The 20,492-nt window shown below is 41.4% G+C and overlaps 1 protein-coding gene across 1 annotated transcript; it reads left to right on the forward strand.

The window, feature by feature from the left end:
- Window positions 1-559: 559 nt before the first annotated feature.
- pmchl (pro-melanin-concentrating hormone, like) lies at window positions 560-967 on the forward strand (the record flags this gene model as incomplete). The annotated part of the gene is made up of 1 exon (XM_080047073.1): window positions 560-967. The coding sequence occupies one exon, from the start codon at window positions 560-562 to the stop codon at window positions 965-967; it is 408 nt and encodes a 135-aa protein (XP_079903199.1).
- Window positions 968-20,492: the final 19,525 nt, after the last annotated feature.

Genomic DNA, 20,492 nt, shown 5'->3' on the forward strand with positions numbered 1-20,492 from the left:
TAACTCAACTTTATCTTTGGCGCGTTGTCGTGGCAAAGCTGCCACAAACACACAAACACTTCAGGCTAATCCAGTGTCAGATCCCTTATTGAGCATGGCTGTAACAATGGCAAAGAAGAAGGCTTTTATCACTGAGCATCTGACACCACAAAGAGCTCCACGGGTGAATCATCCATCGTTGTTGTTTTAAAGGGCAGTCATGTTGGATTAATGTTTTTCTTTGGTGTCACCTGTACAAAGCATCCCCACTGATTCATCATCAACAGTCCTATTATCATCCACCACGTTGGAGACGATTTTAATTAACTTTCTGGAAGAAAACTCTCTTGAACACTGCAAGAGTTCTACCAAACTGCCTTTTAATGCTTTTAACTCATTTCCTGATCGCAACGGGAGAAGCCATGACGAAAGGCCGTCTAACGTGTCCAATCCAGCACGTCCAAAATTATATAAAAGCAGACGATACAATCTCCAAATCAGAACAACGAAGCAACAGCTCTGGAAAGAAACTCATCTACGAAAGCCAACGCTGCGAAACACCTCCTGAAAGATCTTCACCATGAGACAGTCACTGGTTCCAGTCATCTTTGCCGCAGCACTCTTGTTCGAATGCCATACCCTGTCGGCGGCGTTACCCATGGGCAAGACCGACGACGGCTCCTTGGAGGTGGATACCTTCAACTCACTACTGGGTGACGAGGCAGGGGAAAACAGCTTTGGCGAGGCAGATCTGTCTGCTCAGGGCAAAGCCAGAGGGCCCAGGGTTATAGTGGTGGCCGACCCGGGCCTTTTGAGGGACCTGAGGGCGCTGCACTACGGACTGCCCCTCTACAAGCGGAGAGCCGACGACGGCAGCCAGCCCACCCAGCACAGAGGCACCAGCCCGGACCTGGACATCCCCATCCTGAGGAGGGACACCATGAGGTGCATGGTGGGCAGGGTGTACCGGCCGTGCTGGGAAGTCTAGGGCCAGTTCGCTCTGATCCTCGATGCGCCAACACAGAGAACCACCATCGCCACATCTTTTCCTGTCTCACAATGAGTTGTAACATAATCCTAAAATCTATGTATCTATATATATATATCTAAATTACTGCAGATCTGAGAAATAAACTCCTTGAATTCTGCCTTATGTCTTGTGCATGTTTGGTATCTCTGTCTTTCTACTTAATGCTTATGACTTCTAAAGACTAAAACTGAGGTGTTGTGAGGTGTAGAGTTCTACTTTCTGTTAAGAGATGGTAGGTTTTTATAGCTGAAATGGGAGGACGGAACAACGATTGGTCATTAGGAAATAGTTACAGCAGGTAACAGCAGCTTTTTTTTTTAAAGCAGGGGCCATTCAAAATGTTCAATATACAGTATCTTCCCGCAGCAGCTTAACACTTCAAATAGCTGTAGTAGTCGATGTATTCACTATTCAGGCTGGTTCAGGCTGTGGTTTGGCTTCTTCTGGAGGTGTTGTAGGTCTGGATCAACAAAAACATCTGTGATGGGTGGAGAGTTGCCTTGTTAACCCCTATGGCTTGCCCACTTTTCAGCAGCTCCTCTTTATTCCAAGATTACAAACAGCTTTTTCTCAGAGTGTGTTACATCAGATCCTGCATACTGGTAAATGACTGCTGTCTTACGTGTTTCGGTGTCCTTTTGCTTGCAGAACAAAAGGCAAGCTCGTGGGAGAGTATTTCTAAACGCACAAGAGCTCATCTTCCATCAGGTTTGAGGTGTGCTTCATGATAATGCCAAAGCATTAGGCTAAGATTTCCTGAGCTTGTGCAGGACACATCTGCTTCCAGCTAGCAAAGGCATGGATTTAATAGGAAATGGCATTTTAATTAATCGGGTTGGAAATGAAGCTTCCTGATGCTCGATAAACACCAATTAAAGATGATTTGGCTTGTTACAGCTGCTGTGGCTTCCTGCCTTGCCAAGAACCGCTGATAATGAAGATCCACAGGTTCTAACACAGACAACTTTCTGTGCAATTTTCTTTTAGCAATGAGGAATAAAGAAACTGTACATGGAGTATTTTAATCTCTATGGAGTTGTTTCCCAAGCTGTTTGTCTGTAAGGACGACATAAACATGTTACTTTGTTGAAATTAAATTTGGTGAAACATTCTTGCAAAACATCTATTTTTCTTCTTTGTGTTTTTATGACATATAAGGGCCAGTTGTGCTTTCATCCAATCCAGAAATGCTCATACTTCCTTATTAAAGTAGGACTATGCAGTTTGAGGGGAGGAAGAAGTTAATATTTGCGGAGTCTGCAGTTAGCTTACAAAATATATTTTCTTAACATGTAACTCTTAGTAGCCGATTGAATAATTCTAGTATAAATCTAAACAAATACATTTTGAGGTACCTGGAACCAAACGTAAAACTAGATTATGGTTATAAACCAAACTGTGGTTACCTGCTGCTGAAAACACCAACAGTGAAACTTTAACTTTTTGGGTAGCTTTCTAACCTCAAACAGTGTTCCAGGTTTTTTTTTCAGTAATGAGAAATATTCCACAATCTATACAAAATGTTCACGTCTCTGACACAACCGAAGTTACATAGTGCACCTTTAAATTGTGATTGTCTGACACCAGCAGAAAGGATAGATAACCCCTTTAGGTGCAGTAAAGGGCTGCTGGTGCAGAATTATGACCCTGTTGGTTCATATGAGTTCACATTGTAAATCAATTCATTGTGTGCTGTCGTGCAGGTATGTGAGTTCCAGCTGTGACTTGTCAATACCTTGCAGCACCTTTCCCTTCCAGAAAGTCACTGGTCAAGATTTCCTGCTTGGTGCTCCATTGTTGTGGGGCTGTCAAAGCGGGCTCAGCCAATAACTCTGCCAATAACTGCAGAACATTCCTCACAAAATACAGAGTGAGAGCAGTGAGTCAGCACAAAAGGCGAACGTGTTTCTGGGAAAGTCTGCACCTTTTTGGTATTTTGGAGTGAGCCTCTGGTTGGAAAAACACTTAAGCTGAAGCCGTCGGCCGATATCCAGCATGTGAAAAATGTAATGCCTACCATGACAAAACTACTCGTAAACTATCAAATTATTAAATGCCCCGTTTGGCAAGGTGAGAGCAGTTTTTTGCTAAATTAAATCCTCTAGTTTATGTAAATGACAGAATGCAAATGTCCACAATGGTTTGCCTCAGCAAAGAAGAAGAGGTGAATTATTCTCCCCGGGGGGATCATTCACTTCTGTCTAGGTGGGAATATCTCCATAGCTATTCAATGGATGGCATTACATTTTTGTACAGACGTTAATGCCCCAAACAGGTGAACTTTTTGGGTTGTGAGTTAAATGTAACAACAACTAATTGATGGATTATCGTTATATGTTGTACAGGCATTCATACAGGGGTTGAAGTGTACATTCTTAACCCCTTCGTGCAACAACAAGGCCCTTTTTTCAAGGAGTTTTTAGAGTTATTCTACTGAAGTAATATCTGTTTAAATAAATTAATTAAATACATTTTTAAATTACAATATACTGTATAAATACCATCAAAACATGCATATACAAGAACAACTGCTTTTGAATAGCTAAAGACTGTAGTGACCGCTATGCTATATTGCTCAAATATGACCTGTTACTGCCACCAAGATGTCAACATTTAAATTCATCGACCTCACTGTATTACTTTGCTTGACTATCTACCAAATAACATTTTCACTATCAGTATGTCAACATGACAACAACACAACTTCTGAGTACTAAAAAAAGAAGAAATAAAAACTTGTACGTAAACCTCAATTTAGATTCAATTTGCAGACACCAGTGCCAGAGCTTCTAGCCTGGCTGCAGACACTCAGTTTTGTATTATTGTGGACAAATGGTTTTAGCATGTGGACTTTACCAACACTGATGGATCTTAAAGGGGTAATTATGAGTCATAACTTTGAGATGATTTACTAATGTAGTGTAAGCCGAATCATGTTGCATGAACTATTTCCAAACGGATAGAAATACCTACCGCAGTGTTTTTTTTTCTTGGGTTCAACATGCATGCTCTACTAACACTTTGCCATAACGCCTCAAGTCCTTGGCTTTAAATACTAAAACCTTGCCCTGTAAAATTATGACAAATTACAAGGAGAGCTTTTTGGCATCACACATACCTCATAGTACGTACGCAATTCAGATAAATGCTTTATGGGAAAGGTGTTTTGTTTTACCGATAGCTGTGAAAAAGCCACATCTGGAAAGTCTTACACAAGTGTTTTTAATACGGTGATGATTATATGTGCTTTTTAATTTGACCATAATAATTAATAATTGCTATCAGTCATATTGATCTCAAATCCGTCCCTGATATGTTTCTCATTAGTTTTTCTTTTAGATGTATTATTGTATTGTATATTATATAACAATTGTAGCCAAAATACCAAAAATTTGACTCACAGAAAGGCCGATGAAATATCGGGCCTTACGAACATTCTTGGTGCATCACTGGTCTGCAGACAAATATGATCATCGATGTGAACTGTGTTCATGATTTCTGCACCTCCCAATGGTACAGGATCTTTTTTTGTTTTTACCAAAAGAGGAGGAGGATGACATCATATATCACAATGCTGCATTTTATTGTGGATGAATACATTTATAATCTCTAAACTACAGACGTAGAAACGTGAAAATAGCAATTTCAAAGTACTTTGATTACAACACTGCTGCTACAACAATCTATATGTAGCCAAATAAGCATATTATTGTTGTGTGTTTTCCTGCTGCATTTCTTTGTTTATGCAATGTTGTTGTATCTGACCTTGAGGATCCAATCAAATGATAGCCTCCATATCATATCAGCCTCTTGACCAAAATATATATATATTTCAACTAATAGAAATGTGAGTTTAAACTTTTAATTAAACCTTTTATTATTGCATAACCGCAGCAAATTCCTTCATCAAAGCCATTAATTATCGGTGATTTCCCATTTCCTTTTTCAATCACTTCACAATAGACGCTTGGCTCAACAGTGTTACAGCTAATTGAGGGATTAAACGGCACTTTGTATCCTCTGCAGGGAGGCATTGTAAGGCCCGCATGCCTTGCCTGTCGTTTGGTCTGGAAGAAAAGCACTATTAATAGTTCAGGAACAGCAGGAGAAAGGTTAGCTATTCATTGAAACTGTCTCGGACTTTATTATCAAAGGGTGGAAAACACAGCTCGGCTGTCTGCCTCGTGCTGTTCTGTCCCCCTTTTCCCCCAAGAACTATTCCATGTAGGACGATAAAGGCTCTTCAGAAGCCTATGGAAGGTCTCACTGAGTGAATGTGGATCTAATGAGCAGGATACTTCTCCAGAGAGGATTTAAACCAGATAATTGGAATTACAAAACAATTTAGAAAATTAGAATAAGGGACATTGGAGTACAGTCAATTTACACACAAGTTGCAAGGCAGGATAAACAGTATGCAGGATAAAATGCAGTATATTCAGTATTACAATGGACGAAATTGTTTGTATTCAACAGTGCTATGATATGACATAAGAACTTAACCAAAGTGTCCATTAGTCCAGACATCCAAACAGAAGCAACAGTGTCTGTTGGCGCTTTTCTTTTTAACTACAAATTACATTTTATCTTCGTAAAAATACAAGTTATGCAACTATTAAAAGTAGCATGGGATTGGGATGTTGTACAGTTTTTTCATATCCTGAAGATTGTGCCATTGAGCTGTTGTTTCAGCATTTCTGTGTGCACAATTATTTGATTTTGACTTTTTTTGGTCAAAAGTCTAATACTCTAATAACTTAATTTGAATAATTTTCATTATTATTATTGCCTCAGTATTTCTGATATTATTTGCATTTGAAATATGTTGAGGGTTAAAAACCTCCCAGTTTTTTTCCTTGTGATAAATTGTTAAATGTTTTGAAAGAAGAAATGGGCAGAAAGTGAAGTAAATAAAAAACACATGTAAGCAAATATGCATAGAAATGAAGCATGTCCCCCAAAGTGGATGCTTGTGCGTCAAAGAACGATGTCTTGCTGATGATTTTAATGTATTTCCAGATGATACAAAAGTGAATATTGAATAATAAACACTGTGTGGCCACTTTTTCTTTTATTACAAACTGCATTTTATTTCCATAAAAATGTAAGGAATGTTTTATTCAGTTACTAAAAGTGGTATGGAATCGAGATGTTGAAAAAGTTTTGTATACGTACTAAAGACCATACTACTAGCCTAGCTGTTGTTTCAGCATATCCGTATGCATGGATTATTATTTCCTTTTGATTCATCCTTGTTAAATTGTATTTTTTTTTTTTTTATTGTATGCCTTTTTATAATAGAACATAAAAACATTTTATTGTAAATTTAGATTATGATTATTATTTGCACATTAATCATTTTAAGAGGCCTTAGAGTCTTGAAAAAAAATCCTCATGAGAATTGCAAAACGTCTAGAAAAGAAAAGAAATTTGTAGAAAGAGATGAAACTATGGGGCGCTCCGGTGGCGTAGTGGATAGAGCGCGTATCATATTGGCTCCGGTCTTCGTTACAGTGGTCGAGGGTTCGAATCTGACCCGGGGACCTTGACTGCAGGTCATCCCCCTCTCTCTCTGTCTCCCCATTTCAACTCTTTACTATCTAATAAAGCTTGAAAATGCCAAAAAATTATCTTAAAAAAAAAAAAAAGAGATGAAACTATTCAAAACACATGTAATCAAACATGCATGCACACACATAAAGCCTTTCCTCCAAAGTGAACGCTGGTGGGTCTGATGAATCAACGTAGTTCCAGATGATACAAAAGTGAATAATAAAAAAGAAGAAACATTTAACATGATGCGTGTTGCTGCATCAGACATAGCAGCAAAGCAGAAAAATGAATTATTGCGCACGCCTGTTGCTCATCGGAAATCTCGATTAGTTCCTGATGTGGCCCTCTGATGTACAGAGCCAATTTAGTGGTATTATACCATCACGGCAGACAGCAGGGATGGTTTAACATGCTAATGTTTTGGCGGGACAGACTCGGTCGGGGCTGTGGCAGCGAAGGTCTGCAATTGTCTGGAATGGTTTGAAACAGCTGACAGTGAAAGGAAGGTGAACACATGAAGGCTAATTATAGGCGGAAAAGGAGTCATCTGTGTGTGTGTGTGTGTGTGTGTGTGTGTGTGTGTGTGTGCGTGCGTGTGCGTGTGTGTGTGTGTGTGTGTGCTTTCTACACTTTTCTGTTTGTTCAACAGTGCTCCATTTGCACAGTTTACAACAAATGGCTTTCACCCTCAACGGGGTACCTAGGGGGGGAAAAACTAACATCTGGAACCCATTTTTGGCAAAGTGATTATTCTGTCTGGGCTGTCAAGATAAAAATCAGTGCATTGTTTTACCAAATTGCAGCAGCAGGATTTTTTCTATTTATTCATGCCCCTGATATATTTAGTCTAGCTCATGAAAATGAATACAACTATTTGATCCTGGATTTGTCAGAATCCATAACTACATATTTCATATTTTGCAACTTCATTAAGTTGATAATCTGGATCACATCTATAAAACTGCACATTGTGTGATTTTGGATATAGTTACTACCTTGAAGAAGGATCATTTAGACGAAACAGAGTGAAATGACTTTCCTGTAGTGCAGGCACCTGCTTGGGTTGACGCATCAGCATCTGTTCAGCTCCTCAAAGGTACATTTCCACGCCACTTATTATGTCGGTATGACAATACTGAACCCCTTCCTCTCAGACGTATAGCTGTGGGTGGGCCTGGGTTGGCCAGAAAGCTGGAAAAACGTATGGGACATTTTCCCTATAAACAGCAGCCAATTAGTACACTTTTAATTATCGGACAATTTGACCAATACAAATAAAACAAATTCAGATATCAAGGTCCGTTTTTTTAGTGGCAGTGCGATTTGCCAATACCAGATTGTGAGCATCCCTCCTCTTTCATTCAGTGTATAACCAGCACAATCACTATTTTTATTTTTAAGGAGCAGATGCACTTGGCGTTGTTTCTATCTTTACTTTTATTTTATTTCGAGGTTCTAGGGAAATAAGTTCTCTCAAAATATTTATTGAAAGAATCAAGCTTAAAGATTGTGTCCGATGAGGCAATTGGGGCACCCTTTACTTTATGTCTTTGCCATAATGCAGCAGGTCACAGTGAACAACTATGGTCATCGTAGTTTCTTCCTCTGCCAAATATCATTGTACTTCATTTCATTTGTACAGAAGTTTGACTATTTGACTACTGAAGGGAAATTAAAATCAAGCGGAAGTAGGTGGGTGGGCGGTGCCAGGCTAGCATTATTGTTCCCGGAGGAGGAAATACAAGTTTTCTCTCTTGTTGAAGGGAGAGAGAGCACAGAGTGAATGGGGTTGGTCTGACCACAGGGCCTCCCGAGTGAGGGGGAGGGAGTCAGCTGTTGGAGTCTGAGGACTGTTTGGCAGCAGAAATCACTTGGGGGCCAACAGGAAGTCATTTGTGGATTCAGATGTGTCAGGTCTCCAATCTGATAATGGTGGGGTTTAACACCTCCAGATGGACCTCAGAAAGTCTGCTGAGTAGATGGACAGAAGTGTAACTAAATGACACACTTGCAAATGCTAGCCTGATTCTAGCTTCCTTTAAATAAACTATTAGGTCTTGAATATTCATTTTTAATGGGTGCATTTTTATATGAAAAAACAACTTTATAATAAAATGTCAGCACACAGTAAATTAAGAAATGCACAACTTATTTTCTTTAACAAAAATGTGATAGAATAGATTCATATGAAATAGGGAATATTAAAAAAAACGACAGAAAAGGTTTGTCATTTGACTTTTTAACTGGAATTAATAATCACAGCGCGTTTTACTTAAGTGACATAAATCTTAGAGAAGGTACATTTGAACATCTGCTATACCATCTGTCTCAAGCCATACACGTCGTATTATCATCTCTAGATTTATTGCATTAAGTGCAGTGGCAACGACTGGCTCGATGTGAATGAAACCTGATATTGAAATTTTATTTGGTCCTTCTCATTTCTTTGTCCCCTAACATGATCAGTCTGATAGTTTGGTCAACCAGTGACATGGCATCTGGCGCCCGAGGGCTCTCTGGTGTCCGCGGCTAATTGAATTCTTCTCTGGGCAGTTTCAATGATCAGTGTAACAGCTCAACATGTCTCAGCCTGACTAGCTGTTAGTCAGCCGAGGCTGGCGGCATCAGATCAAATATCAAATTAAGTTTTAATGATTAAAACAATGTTTTATCTGGAACGATGCTCAATTTTTCAGGAATCTGTACCGTTTGAAATAAATTGCACTTATGTAAGTAAATCTTTCATACAAAAGGTTTCACAACAGCTCGTACCCACACACCAATGGTACTTAAAGGAGAAGTAAGTGATTTGGTGAACTTCCTGTCAGTGACACAGTCATCGTTCACGCGCACAGAGACCCGCCTCTTTATAGTGCTCTGTCTCCTGATTGGATAAAAACGAGCGGCATACTCAAAATGTTATCTGGCAGCTACTGCAAAGCTGAATGACTGGGAAACCCGTGTTATAACTGTGCATACTGTTTAAGAGATTGCTGTATGAATATTGAGTGATTTAACACGTATATTAAAAAATTATATATCGCTTACTTCGCCTTTAAATCACCAGGCCTGTCTAGGCTTCCAGGAGCAATTTGAGGTTCATTGCCAGCTCAGCTGAAATATACAGGACAAGCTTATTTCACATTGCACTGTATGGCTAATTAAAGGTCACATATTATGCAAAATGCACTTTTTAAATGTGTTCTAACATATCCATGGGGCCACGGTGTGCCTAGAGACTGCCAAAATATCAAAAAAAATAACAATCTCTCCTTTTCTCACTGTCCCCCTTTCTGAAACCCCCACCCCTCCCCCCCAATATACTCCAGTCAGAATTCTCGCCGACTATTACGTAATAGTCGGCACAGCCACATCTCCATATTTTCTTTATATGTCCATGCTTCCGATGCTTCCCCCACACATTAGTAACCAGAAATTTCCACAGTGCAGTAGTCTATGATAACCCCACCCCCCCATTTCTTATTGGTCCACGGCCCGAGATCCCGTGCCCGAGATCCCATGAGATCCTCTTGAAAATGTTCCGAGCGACAGCCATGTTGCTTTCCCCGCTAAGCGACAAGATGCCCATAGCCTACAGCCTGAATGTTACATACACCAACACAGAATGCTTTTGCTCATACTCCACTAATTTATCTTAACCACAGCAGTCTATTAACCTCTTCAGCCCGAGAGCCCCCGGTACCGGGGGCAGCTGCGCTTTTTGCAACATACACCATATAAGGGCATGCTAACTATGTAGCAACATATCATGAAGCACACCCACTTAACGGAAAGAAGCTCGGCTAAAAGCTCATGATATCTATTTTGACCTAATCTAAACACAAGTCTCACACCAAGCAACTAAATGAGCTGGTAGAAAAAAAAGACGCTAACGGCTTATGTCCGAAAAATCGGTGCTAGCGATTATGCTACTTCATGCTAACGATACAAACAGTCATATGAACACAGTGTTGCCTCCTTGTGATTGGCGGATAAGTGTTGTTGTCGTGTATCTGGGGACTGTACCTCGATCCTATTGGCTCTGACGATCATCTACATTGTCCAATGGATTGAATGAAGACGTTGCGGGTGATTGACAGCCCCGCGAAAATCGACAGCTCCGTAACAAAACAGCGTTTTTTGACTATTTAGATAATAGACAATTTTTGTCGGTTGTCTTGCCATTTTCTTCCGCACACCACCACAAGGAATAATGGCAGACAGGAATAAAACCAAATGGTTCACAGTTTCGGAGCTACTAGACATAGCCTACTACATATTGACAGCGGCGCCCGGCTTAGTCCTGTCAACTCACCGTCGGAGGAGGAGGAGGACCTACTGCAGCGAGAACTGGATCCGGACAGCAGCAGTAATCAGATTACCTAATTATAGGCTATATATTATTAAATCTGCTCCAGTTGGAGATGAACTTCAGTTCCTTTGTATGGTGTTTTTTTGAATGGGAAAATGTAGGTCTGGTTTATTTTTCAAAACAAAGCCAAAACAGTTTTTAGAACAGTATTTAGATGGGTGGCTAATTTCCGCCTGAAAAATTTCTCTACTAAAACCTCTCTAACTTTGCTCTGCTTTACTTTATTAGCACCAATCTTGGCACAGGTAATGTTCAGATTGTTTGCTATTATTTGCTGGAGGATTTGGGCTGCAACTGCATGTTTCAAAGGGGATATTCACTCACAAAAGTGTACAGTTCTGTCAGGCGGAAATTAAATATTTTGTTTATGCTGTGTTCCATCTTCATTTACTCTGACCCAGTAACATCTATACTTATGCTTACACCTTCTCAGCAATCTAACAAGTGTTACCTTTATTATGATACCAGTATTATTCATATAGACCTTGTAGTTGCAGAGATATACTCTATTCAATATGGCCATGTCATTTTCGAGTGGAATCCTGAGCCAGAGGCCTAGGGCTTAAGAGGTTAAAGCCTCGTTTTTAATAACACAACGGATAGGAAGCTACTTGTGGGTTTTTGCAAACAGTGAAACTGAAAGAAATGTTTTTATTGGTATTTTTGCCTGACTGGTGTATAGCTATTTAGCTTTGGGACAAGCATTCAGCTTTTGCTCATAAAAACATAATTCTATTACCCACACCAGTCTGGAAATGCCTCGTTTTTAACAGGACAAAGGATTGTAACTTAATTGTGTGGAAGTCAATTTTGAAGATATTTTTTTCACTGATTTGTGTGGTATTTTTAGCCGGTAGCTCACGGGCTAGCTTCGAGACAAGCACTGAGATTTTGGTCATAAAAACATAATTCTTTTACCCACACCAGTCTGGAAATGCCTCGTTTTTAACAGGACAAAGGATTGTACCTTAATTGTGTGGAAGTCAATTTTGAAGATATTTCTTTCACTGATTTGTGTGGTAGCCTACTTTTAGTTTATTTTATCGTCTGAGTCTTATTTTTAGCGTTAGCGCCCTTGTAGCTTCTGTTGTAGCACCAAGTTTTGCTCATAACACGCTGTTTATACTCCCCACAGCAGTCTGAAAATGACTCGTTTTTAACATGACAAAGGATGGGAAGATATTCCTGTTGAAATCAAACTTTGAAGCTACTGTTTTCACTGGTTTTAATCATGTCAGGTCATGTCAAACTGTTCTCTTAGCTTAGCTCCGGCCCGGAGCCTCCGGGTAAACACTCACGACTCACGTAGTGTCTCTCTAGTATCGCGAGAGCACGGCAGAGACGGTGGGAGAGCCCCATGGCCATATAAAGAAAGCCCGGCAGAGAGGTGGGAGGGGCCAGCCAGATCGCACAAATATAGGTCATCCTGAGACCAGAGGACAATCAGGGTATAGAGGCTTGCTACAATAAATGATCTGAATGGGTTTTTCAGCAAACATCTAAAAAAATAAGTATTAGGGACTACTTAGACCATATAAAAATGACAGCAAAGTGCATAATATGTTACCTTTAAAGCTGGGGTGGGTAACTTCTTCACAGTAATATTTGGCAAAAATGTCATATTAGCCATTCAGCTATATGTAGGTGAAGTGGTCTGAGAATATCTACTCATCACTTTGCTCTCCCCTGCCTCTGTGTGCCACCCCCAAACATTGCCACTGCTCATGTACACTTTGACCAATCAGAGCGAGGCTCCGATTCTCCGTTCTTATGTTGGGACTGTCCATTCACTTTGGAACGACGTTGTTGGTGTAGAGTGTGTCAGGGAAGGACCAGAGAGAACACACGCGGAGCGGTTGAGGTATTTGGATTCAAATCTCTATCCCAACTGCTATTTTCTCCCAAATCATATGCCCCAGCTTTAAGTCTGACTGGATTTTGAAATGTGTGATCTTTGCTCCTACACCCAGGGGCCCCCTGACCACCAGGGGTCTCCCCCTCTGATGAACCCCCACCATAGGCCCAGTACTACATCAATCTTCCAGCCTTTGCTCGGATATCCCACAGATATCACAGCAGTGACGCACCACATGTCAGCCTGTGCCAGTGATTTGAAGACCTTTCCAGGCTTCATGGAGACCTTTTGCCCAGAGGGTGAGAGACAGAGAGTGATGGGAAGAAAGAGAGAGAGAAAAGGAAAGATGACTGTTGGCAAAGGGGCCACTCTCTTGTGACTTGACTTTGTTGAAGACTGTGTTGATTTTCCTCTGCGTGTCGGTGTTTTTTCTGTCTATTCTATGAGCTGAACTTCCCAAAAATGACAGAAGCAGACCAGTGGGAGAGGGGGAAGTACCTCACACTGCGCTGAAAACACTGGATTATTTCATGTGTTTTTAAAGTTCCGACGAGCTGCAAGGTATTGCCTCTGTTTCAACATAACTGCCCACATCTTTTATTTCCATAGCATCTTGCAACCCAGGTTCACCATGCAACAGGTGCCCGTAGAGTCGGAATCGATTGAAAAGAAGTAGGGTGAAGGTTATTAAAAAGCTGTAAGCAATTAATAGCAGTCATCAGGACAGGGCAATGAGCTGCCATCTTCTCGGTGATGCCAGATAATGACTCTATATCTTCAGCTTTCATCCACTTTGTCCTCTCTCACATCTTACACAGTTAGCCAGAGCACATTGTTAATGATTGCATTTTACTTTGGATCAATGCAATCTTAAAGTCTATCAGACTACTGGCAGGCTGTCATTATCAGACCGATGAAAACTACCAGTTGTAAAGGCCAGGACACACCGGCCCGATAATCGGCATCGTAGAGTCAGGAGGGGGCGGGGACACGAATCTGTTTGGTGTGTGCCGTGAAATCGGTCGTCGTAGATGTCGTCGGGCTTCGGTTGAGGTATTTGGATTCAAATCTCTATCCCAACTGCTATTTTTCTCCCAAATCATATGCCCCAGCTTTAAGTCTGACTGGATTTTGAAATGTGTGATCTTTGCTCCTACACCCAGGGGCGGCGGGCAGTCTTTCAGTTGGAGCAATTTGATTTGTGGAGGGCTAGCGAATCAGTGAAGCCCGGAAGTGAGGCGGGTAGCACAAACAGCTAACAACACTTAGCCATTGTTTTAATGTGTTTGTTTGTTTCGTTCAGCGAGTACTCACATGCATCAACCCTTGTTGACTGCTCGACACCATGCTCGACACTCTCTGCTAAAAATGGTGCTCTTTATGGTCCATAAATATAGATACGTATTTCTACCTATGTTTATGGTCTAGAGAGCCGTCCCATCATTTCCGGCTTCCGTATTTTTTCGGGCCACAATACAGATTAGCGCCGCCTGCTGTTATGGAGACATTACATCCCGCGCAAGCGCAGAGCGTACGGAAAGTCAGCAGTCGGTTTGGTGTGTTCTTTGCACTTTTTCGGCCGCGACGGGAAGACTGGAGCTCCCTGAATCGGCAGTCTCCATTTTCGGGTAGTCGGACTGGTGTGTCCTGGCCTTAAGGAGGAGAGAGTGCGTAATATACAATGAGAGGAGAAGATTGATACAAGGGTAATGTCAGTGAAAGTGTTGTCAAACTATTCCATCAACTATTTATCACACTATTAGCTAGCTAATCCACACACAGTACAAACAGCACATAGTAATCAAAGGACACCAAAGTTCACTTGGCCTATTGAACATGGAGTTAGATGTAGAAGCATCTCCAGAAGAATCAATGAGACAGACCTAATGTGTTAGGGTCTTCACATTCATCAAATGTCAACCTATGGAAAAGTATGGGAGATTTTGCAATGTCTTAGACATTAGCACTTTCCATCAAGCATTTGGAAGAATGGTGCTCTTTCCTCTTGCAGAGCTCAGAGACGTAAGGAATCCATGACAAGGAGTACTAAAGCTGTTCTGAAAGGTTGTGCTGGTTGAGGTTCGATTGGGTCCTATACTGTAGGTTGTTCTTGTGGTTACTGAGGAATTTTGAGCTGCCACATTTAGGTTTAAGTGGTCCTTTTGTGTTCTCTGAAAACAGGGTATAGTGATCACGGAGGAGGTCCTAGCAGGTCCTAGCACTCACAGCGATTTCCATTACAATCATCAAAACCCGAAGTAATGGGATTATCTTATGATAATGGAGGTCATCCATCATAACTTTATGTTGGTTCTTCCTTTAATTTGACATTCAATCATCCGTACTTTCATAGCTTAAGTATATGATATTAAATTGTGGTCTCTCTTTCTTGTCAAATTTGACAATGTTTGTCTCTAAATTTCTTCTGAAATCATGAACCGAGGTTACATGCGCTTGTATTCACAGACATGCACACACATTATTCAGTGTCCCCTGTTGACCGAAAGGGGCCTGCTGCTGGTGAAGTGAGCCCTCTTCTCCTCAGACGGACTCTTCTAGCAGAGCTGTGGTCCTACACAGCTGACTCCATCATTCAGTCCCAGGTGCCCTTGTCTGGCTCCATTGGGCCGAGTGACATCATCGTCAGCCCCCCCCCAACCCCCCTCCCCTTTTTCCCCATGCTGTCTCTAATGGAGGCCCAGGGCTGGTGAAGGGGCCTGGTGAATAATTTAGGAGCTCTGGTGCACTTTATAACCTGGCCTGCAAGGCTAGCCGGGACATTCACCCTAAGTGCATTAGTATAATAGTCAGGGAGGAAACTAGCCTTTATTGACCAATAGGATCAATAACTGTGCTTCTGTTCGCTGTTGTTGAGTCCCTGGAGGTTGCTGAGCGTGTAGGATGATGGATCAAACTACCAATGAGAACGAGAAAATTGTAACACACACACTCACATTATTACGCTGTGAGGAAATATTGATTTATCCTAGAAATTCTGCGGAAATAAGGAGCAGGTGTCGTCTTCAAAATAACTGCAACCATTTTATTAATTCACTCGTTTCTTGACGTTGTTGAGTGAGGAGCGTGTGTCTAACATTCAGATACATAAGTTCCCCACGCCAAGCCAAAGCAGCTCCACAGACTATATGCATTAAGAAGCTCTATAATCAAGTAAAGGCGGTGTCGTTTCAGAGAAGAGAGTGACGTGACAAATGGCCCAATTACCCAAGGCTTCTTGAGTGAGAGGCGAGTCCTCGAAAACATTCTGAGGAGGAGGAGCTCACCTTCATGAGGTGAAAGCTGAGGGAAAAAAATGACTCCATTTTAATTTACCAAAGTGCTTACTCAGCGCCACACACACAGAGCAACACTGTTGTTACCATTTTAGAAACAGGCAACAGGAAATTGAGCCTGTTTGCACTGATACATACTGTATTTGATTTGGTGACTGCCAGACAAATAAGTGCTATAGTAGAACTTTGTGTAATATACATTCAAATTATTCCCACATCCATACTTTTACCTAGGCCTATAATAATGACGGTAATACAAAATGCTGTAGGCCTAGATTTAACTGCAACTAGGAAATGGCTTTAAAACTGGAGTGTTAAATGACTTTGCGTTTTTAACCATACTGGCCACATTACTTTAGGGATGGCAACGTCAGCCAGTCAGCCAGTCAGCCAGTCAGCCAGTCCAAATGTCATCATGCACACATGTTAAACACAGCTGGTAAACATGTTAAACACTTGCTGAACATCAGCATCGGCATGTTACCATGTTGGTATGTTGACGTTAGCATTCAGTTTAAAGTAGCCTACCTCTGTGCATCGGTACGGCCTCGCAGAGCATGTAGACTCTGAGTCTGGAAAGATTTCCAGATATTATTTTTTTTAGTTAAATGATAGATGCTTTGTAACTCATATCAGCAACACATGACCTAACGCTAACCCTTGTGTAAATCCCCTAATTATGTTATAACATATTTTGGCATCTTAACAAAGGAAAGTGTTGGTTTGGGAATTTATGGACTGTCATCAATTTGAATTAATAGTTATTTGGGTGGAGTTTAATCCTGAGTAGGGCTCATAAAACGCTTGGCCCTTGGGCTCTGCTAACAGCAGATCCAGCTATGCAGTTAATTTAACAGCTTTTTATCAGGTCTGCAGACAATCACATCATCACTTAATGAGGTTTGATTGTGAGTAATGATTTTTATCATACACAACTTTTACGAGCGCACCTGAGCGCACCCCTTGGCTTCAGGCCGAACAGGTTGGTGTAGATAGAAAGCAGCCGAGGTGCTGAGGTGTCCTGGTCTGGTGACAGACAACTTTCTGTCAATCTCTGTGTGCCATGAAGACAACACAAGAGATGGCCAAGTAACCCCAGAGGTTGATTTACAATGTGTCAGCAGTAGCAGCAGCCCCCCCCCCCCCGCCCTCCTCCTCCTCCTCCTCCTCCTCCTCCCAGCACACTAAGGATTTATCCCAGCTCAGAGGTGAGGTTTGCCAGGCAGCCTGACTCACCACACAGGTCAGATTACAATACACTGTAGATACCAGGAGACATTTCTAAAGACATGGATACAAGGGTGCTTATATAACTTTAAAATGAATTACAGAAAAGCTGAAATGTGTGTATTACTTCTTTTTGTGAAAAGTCATCAAACATTTCACTAATTCCATCGGAACAGTTTTTGTTGTTGTTGCTGTTTTTGTTTTTTTCTGTCTGATTATTTTTCAGCATTCTATTACAAAGGGTGTTTGAAAATATACAATAAAAATCAACAAATCATCAACCAACTCCGCAGCCCTCCAGTCATCACAGAAAGGAAGGATGTATTAACAAAAGCCCAATCAAGGCACCAAGCATGGCCAGTCTTGTTCTCATTATTACTGATCTCGTAAATCAAAAAACAAACACTGGCCTGGTTACCTCTAAGAGAAACAGTGTGATATAACCTCTGATAGTAACTATGCGTGACTACATTAACTTAATAGCCATCTGCTGATTATAATGCTGCATGGTGATGTTAGGTTAAAATACAGGGCACAGTTGGGCAAGAACAAACTATTGGTGCTCCAATCAGTATGACGTAATGTGAAGATCAAGATCAAGATACTAAGGTACTGTACGTGACCGCTTGTCAGGACGTTGTTGTTAGTAAATGGTGGAGCAGCACCAGGCAGAGATCTCTGTACATTCAGTGCAGACAAGAGGAATTATTCCATCAACCACTTAAGTCCTTCACTTTACATCTGGGAATGTGAGTGTGGCTCTAAGAAAAGTGTAAGGAAAATATGGAAATTCCCCTGGATTACGGTTTTCTATACTTCATATGCCAAATCATAGTCAGACATCTCTGAAACATTATTCTAAACCATTTATTTATCAATGACAACAAAACAGCATGATAACCACTAACCAGCCTGGAACCAGCCTACAAATATGCCATGTTGTCATGGGTGACAGTAATGCACTATATTAGGGAACATTCTCAACAAGTTTAAAATGCAACAGTTTTGTCCTCGATTGGAATACAATGTTGACGTAACATCTGGCACTGTGGTTGTTCCTATTTGAAGGTCACCTTTTTTGCAAAAGGCACTTTTCCATGGTTTTTCCACATTAATATGGGTCCCTGGGGTGTCTAGAGACTCCCATAGTATGAGTATTTCTCCACCTCCATCTTTCTGAAAACCTGTTTCCAAAAACCGATTCGAAGGATGCTTCGTAACTTATATAACAGCAATACTTCACCAAAGCCTACTGTAAATTCCCTAATTATGTTATAACATATTTTGGAGAAACCACACCCCCACATTACCAAGCTAACTTAGCATTACCACCACCTGTGATAAGAACATCTCCAGATACCCCTGCCAATCAGAGTAGACTGGGCTTTTTGAGAAAAGACTCTAAAACGGAGCGTATGGACTGGAGGACTGAAAAGATGAGATTCAGCAGTGGCACAGGGAGGAATATAAAGGTTTCTTGTAGAAACCCAAATTACAATTTTGAACCTGAAAATTTGCATAATATGTGACCTTTAAGTTTAAATACCACCCAGCAACCTCTACTGCCTTTAAAAGAACGTCATTGGCCGGTTTCTCCCTGGGAGACAGTCTGCTGGCACCCTTAAAATCCCTGGACCAAACCTATCAAGCACCCAGAACTGGTGTAGTGAAGGCCAATGGAAAAATCTTGGTGGAGGGAAGTGAACAACCAACAGCCGTCGCATCCCTGAAACCACATTGTTCTCTGGACGGGTCTAGTGGAGCTGCACAATGGCCAAAAACAATCTCCATCCGTGGGCTGAAACAAGATGATAACTTATTTTTGTCTCCCCTCCAAAAAAACCTCTTGCCAAAGCATGCATGTAATAAAATGTTGAATTTCTACAGTGTCTTGTTTTATTATAACTTGACGTCTGTGTCTGTTTTTCTGTGTTTATTCTCATTCTAAATACATTGAGGATTTCCAATCCGTGTACACTTTGCTAATGGTGCTGATGTGATTTGATAGAAGTAAGAAAGTTTCAGAACAGCTGCTAAATGGAACTGCTGTTGACTTTTGTTTTTAAGTCCCAAGTTCTGCTCTGGCCCTGAATGGGCAGTATGATTCAGGGGTATCTGGGGGAGTGCTTATCCTAGGTGGAGGAAGTGCTAAGTTAGGTTGCTAATGAGGGGTCGTGGCGCCTCCTCTTGGCGTCATAAGTGGCGCTAATTATTTTTCAGAAAGGTGGTGGTGAAGAAAAAGACAGAGGGTTGTTTTTTCTCATACTTTTGGAGTCTCTAGTCAAACCGTGGGGACCCATATTAATGTTGAAAAAACATGAAAAAGAACATATTGCATAATAGGTGACCGTTGAAGTGTTCAGAGAAGTTCCTTGTGAAGTCCTGTCACAATGCACTGTCTTTGGAAAAAGAAAACTCGCCGCTGTCTTGCTGCAACCATTCAACAGACGTGTCAGTGTGACCTGGATGGTGAGGGGAAGACGACCCACTCACAGACCGTACACAGAAAGGTGGGTCTGGGGAAAATCCTATTCACACCTGGCTCAAACACTGCACTGTTAGGGGGCCACAATGGGAGCCTTTCTTCCCTTCATGTGACATAAGGCGTCCGAGGTCAGCAAAGTTCAGGTAGCACATGATTTTTTATTTGAAATTCTATAAATTGTGAAAAATGAACGCCCCTGTGTTTATTTGTGCTTCTCTTCTCTCCCGAGCCCAGAGGCCTCATTCTGCCTGCCAGCTGCCAACCTATTAGCACCCCACAGAAACCCTAACAGTGCTGCCACGGCCCGCTGTTTGTTTGACTTTGTCATATTGAATTGAGACATGCAGACTTGGTGGACGGGAGGTGAGAACGAGCATTGACTCATTTTTGAAGGGTGCACTTGTTCAATCTCCGGCCATCTTCGGACGGTGTTTAGACTGGGGAAGGAGCTCCAAACTCTAGACTCTGGTCTTGGACGATCCGCTTGTGGGCGCGATCTGTACGGCTGAAATACTTGGAGGTATGAAGCCGAGCTTTGCATTCCTTCTGGACCTCAGTGCTGACTCGCAAATTCATTTAATGGAGAGAGCTTGAATAAATATGAAAAAAGGACACAAGCGTCTGGGCTTTAAGGACACTGAAATGTGCACAAAGGCAAAAAACGTTCTCAAATTGTCGTCACAGAACGTGTGTTACAT

This window comes from Ammodytes marinus (genome assembly GCF_949987685.1).
Source record: "Ammodytes marinus genome assembly, chromosome: 18".
NCBI lineage: Eukaryota > Metazoa > Chordata > Actinopteri > Uranoscopiformes > Ammodytidae > Ammodytes > Ammodytes marinus.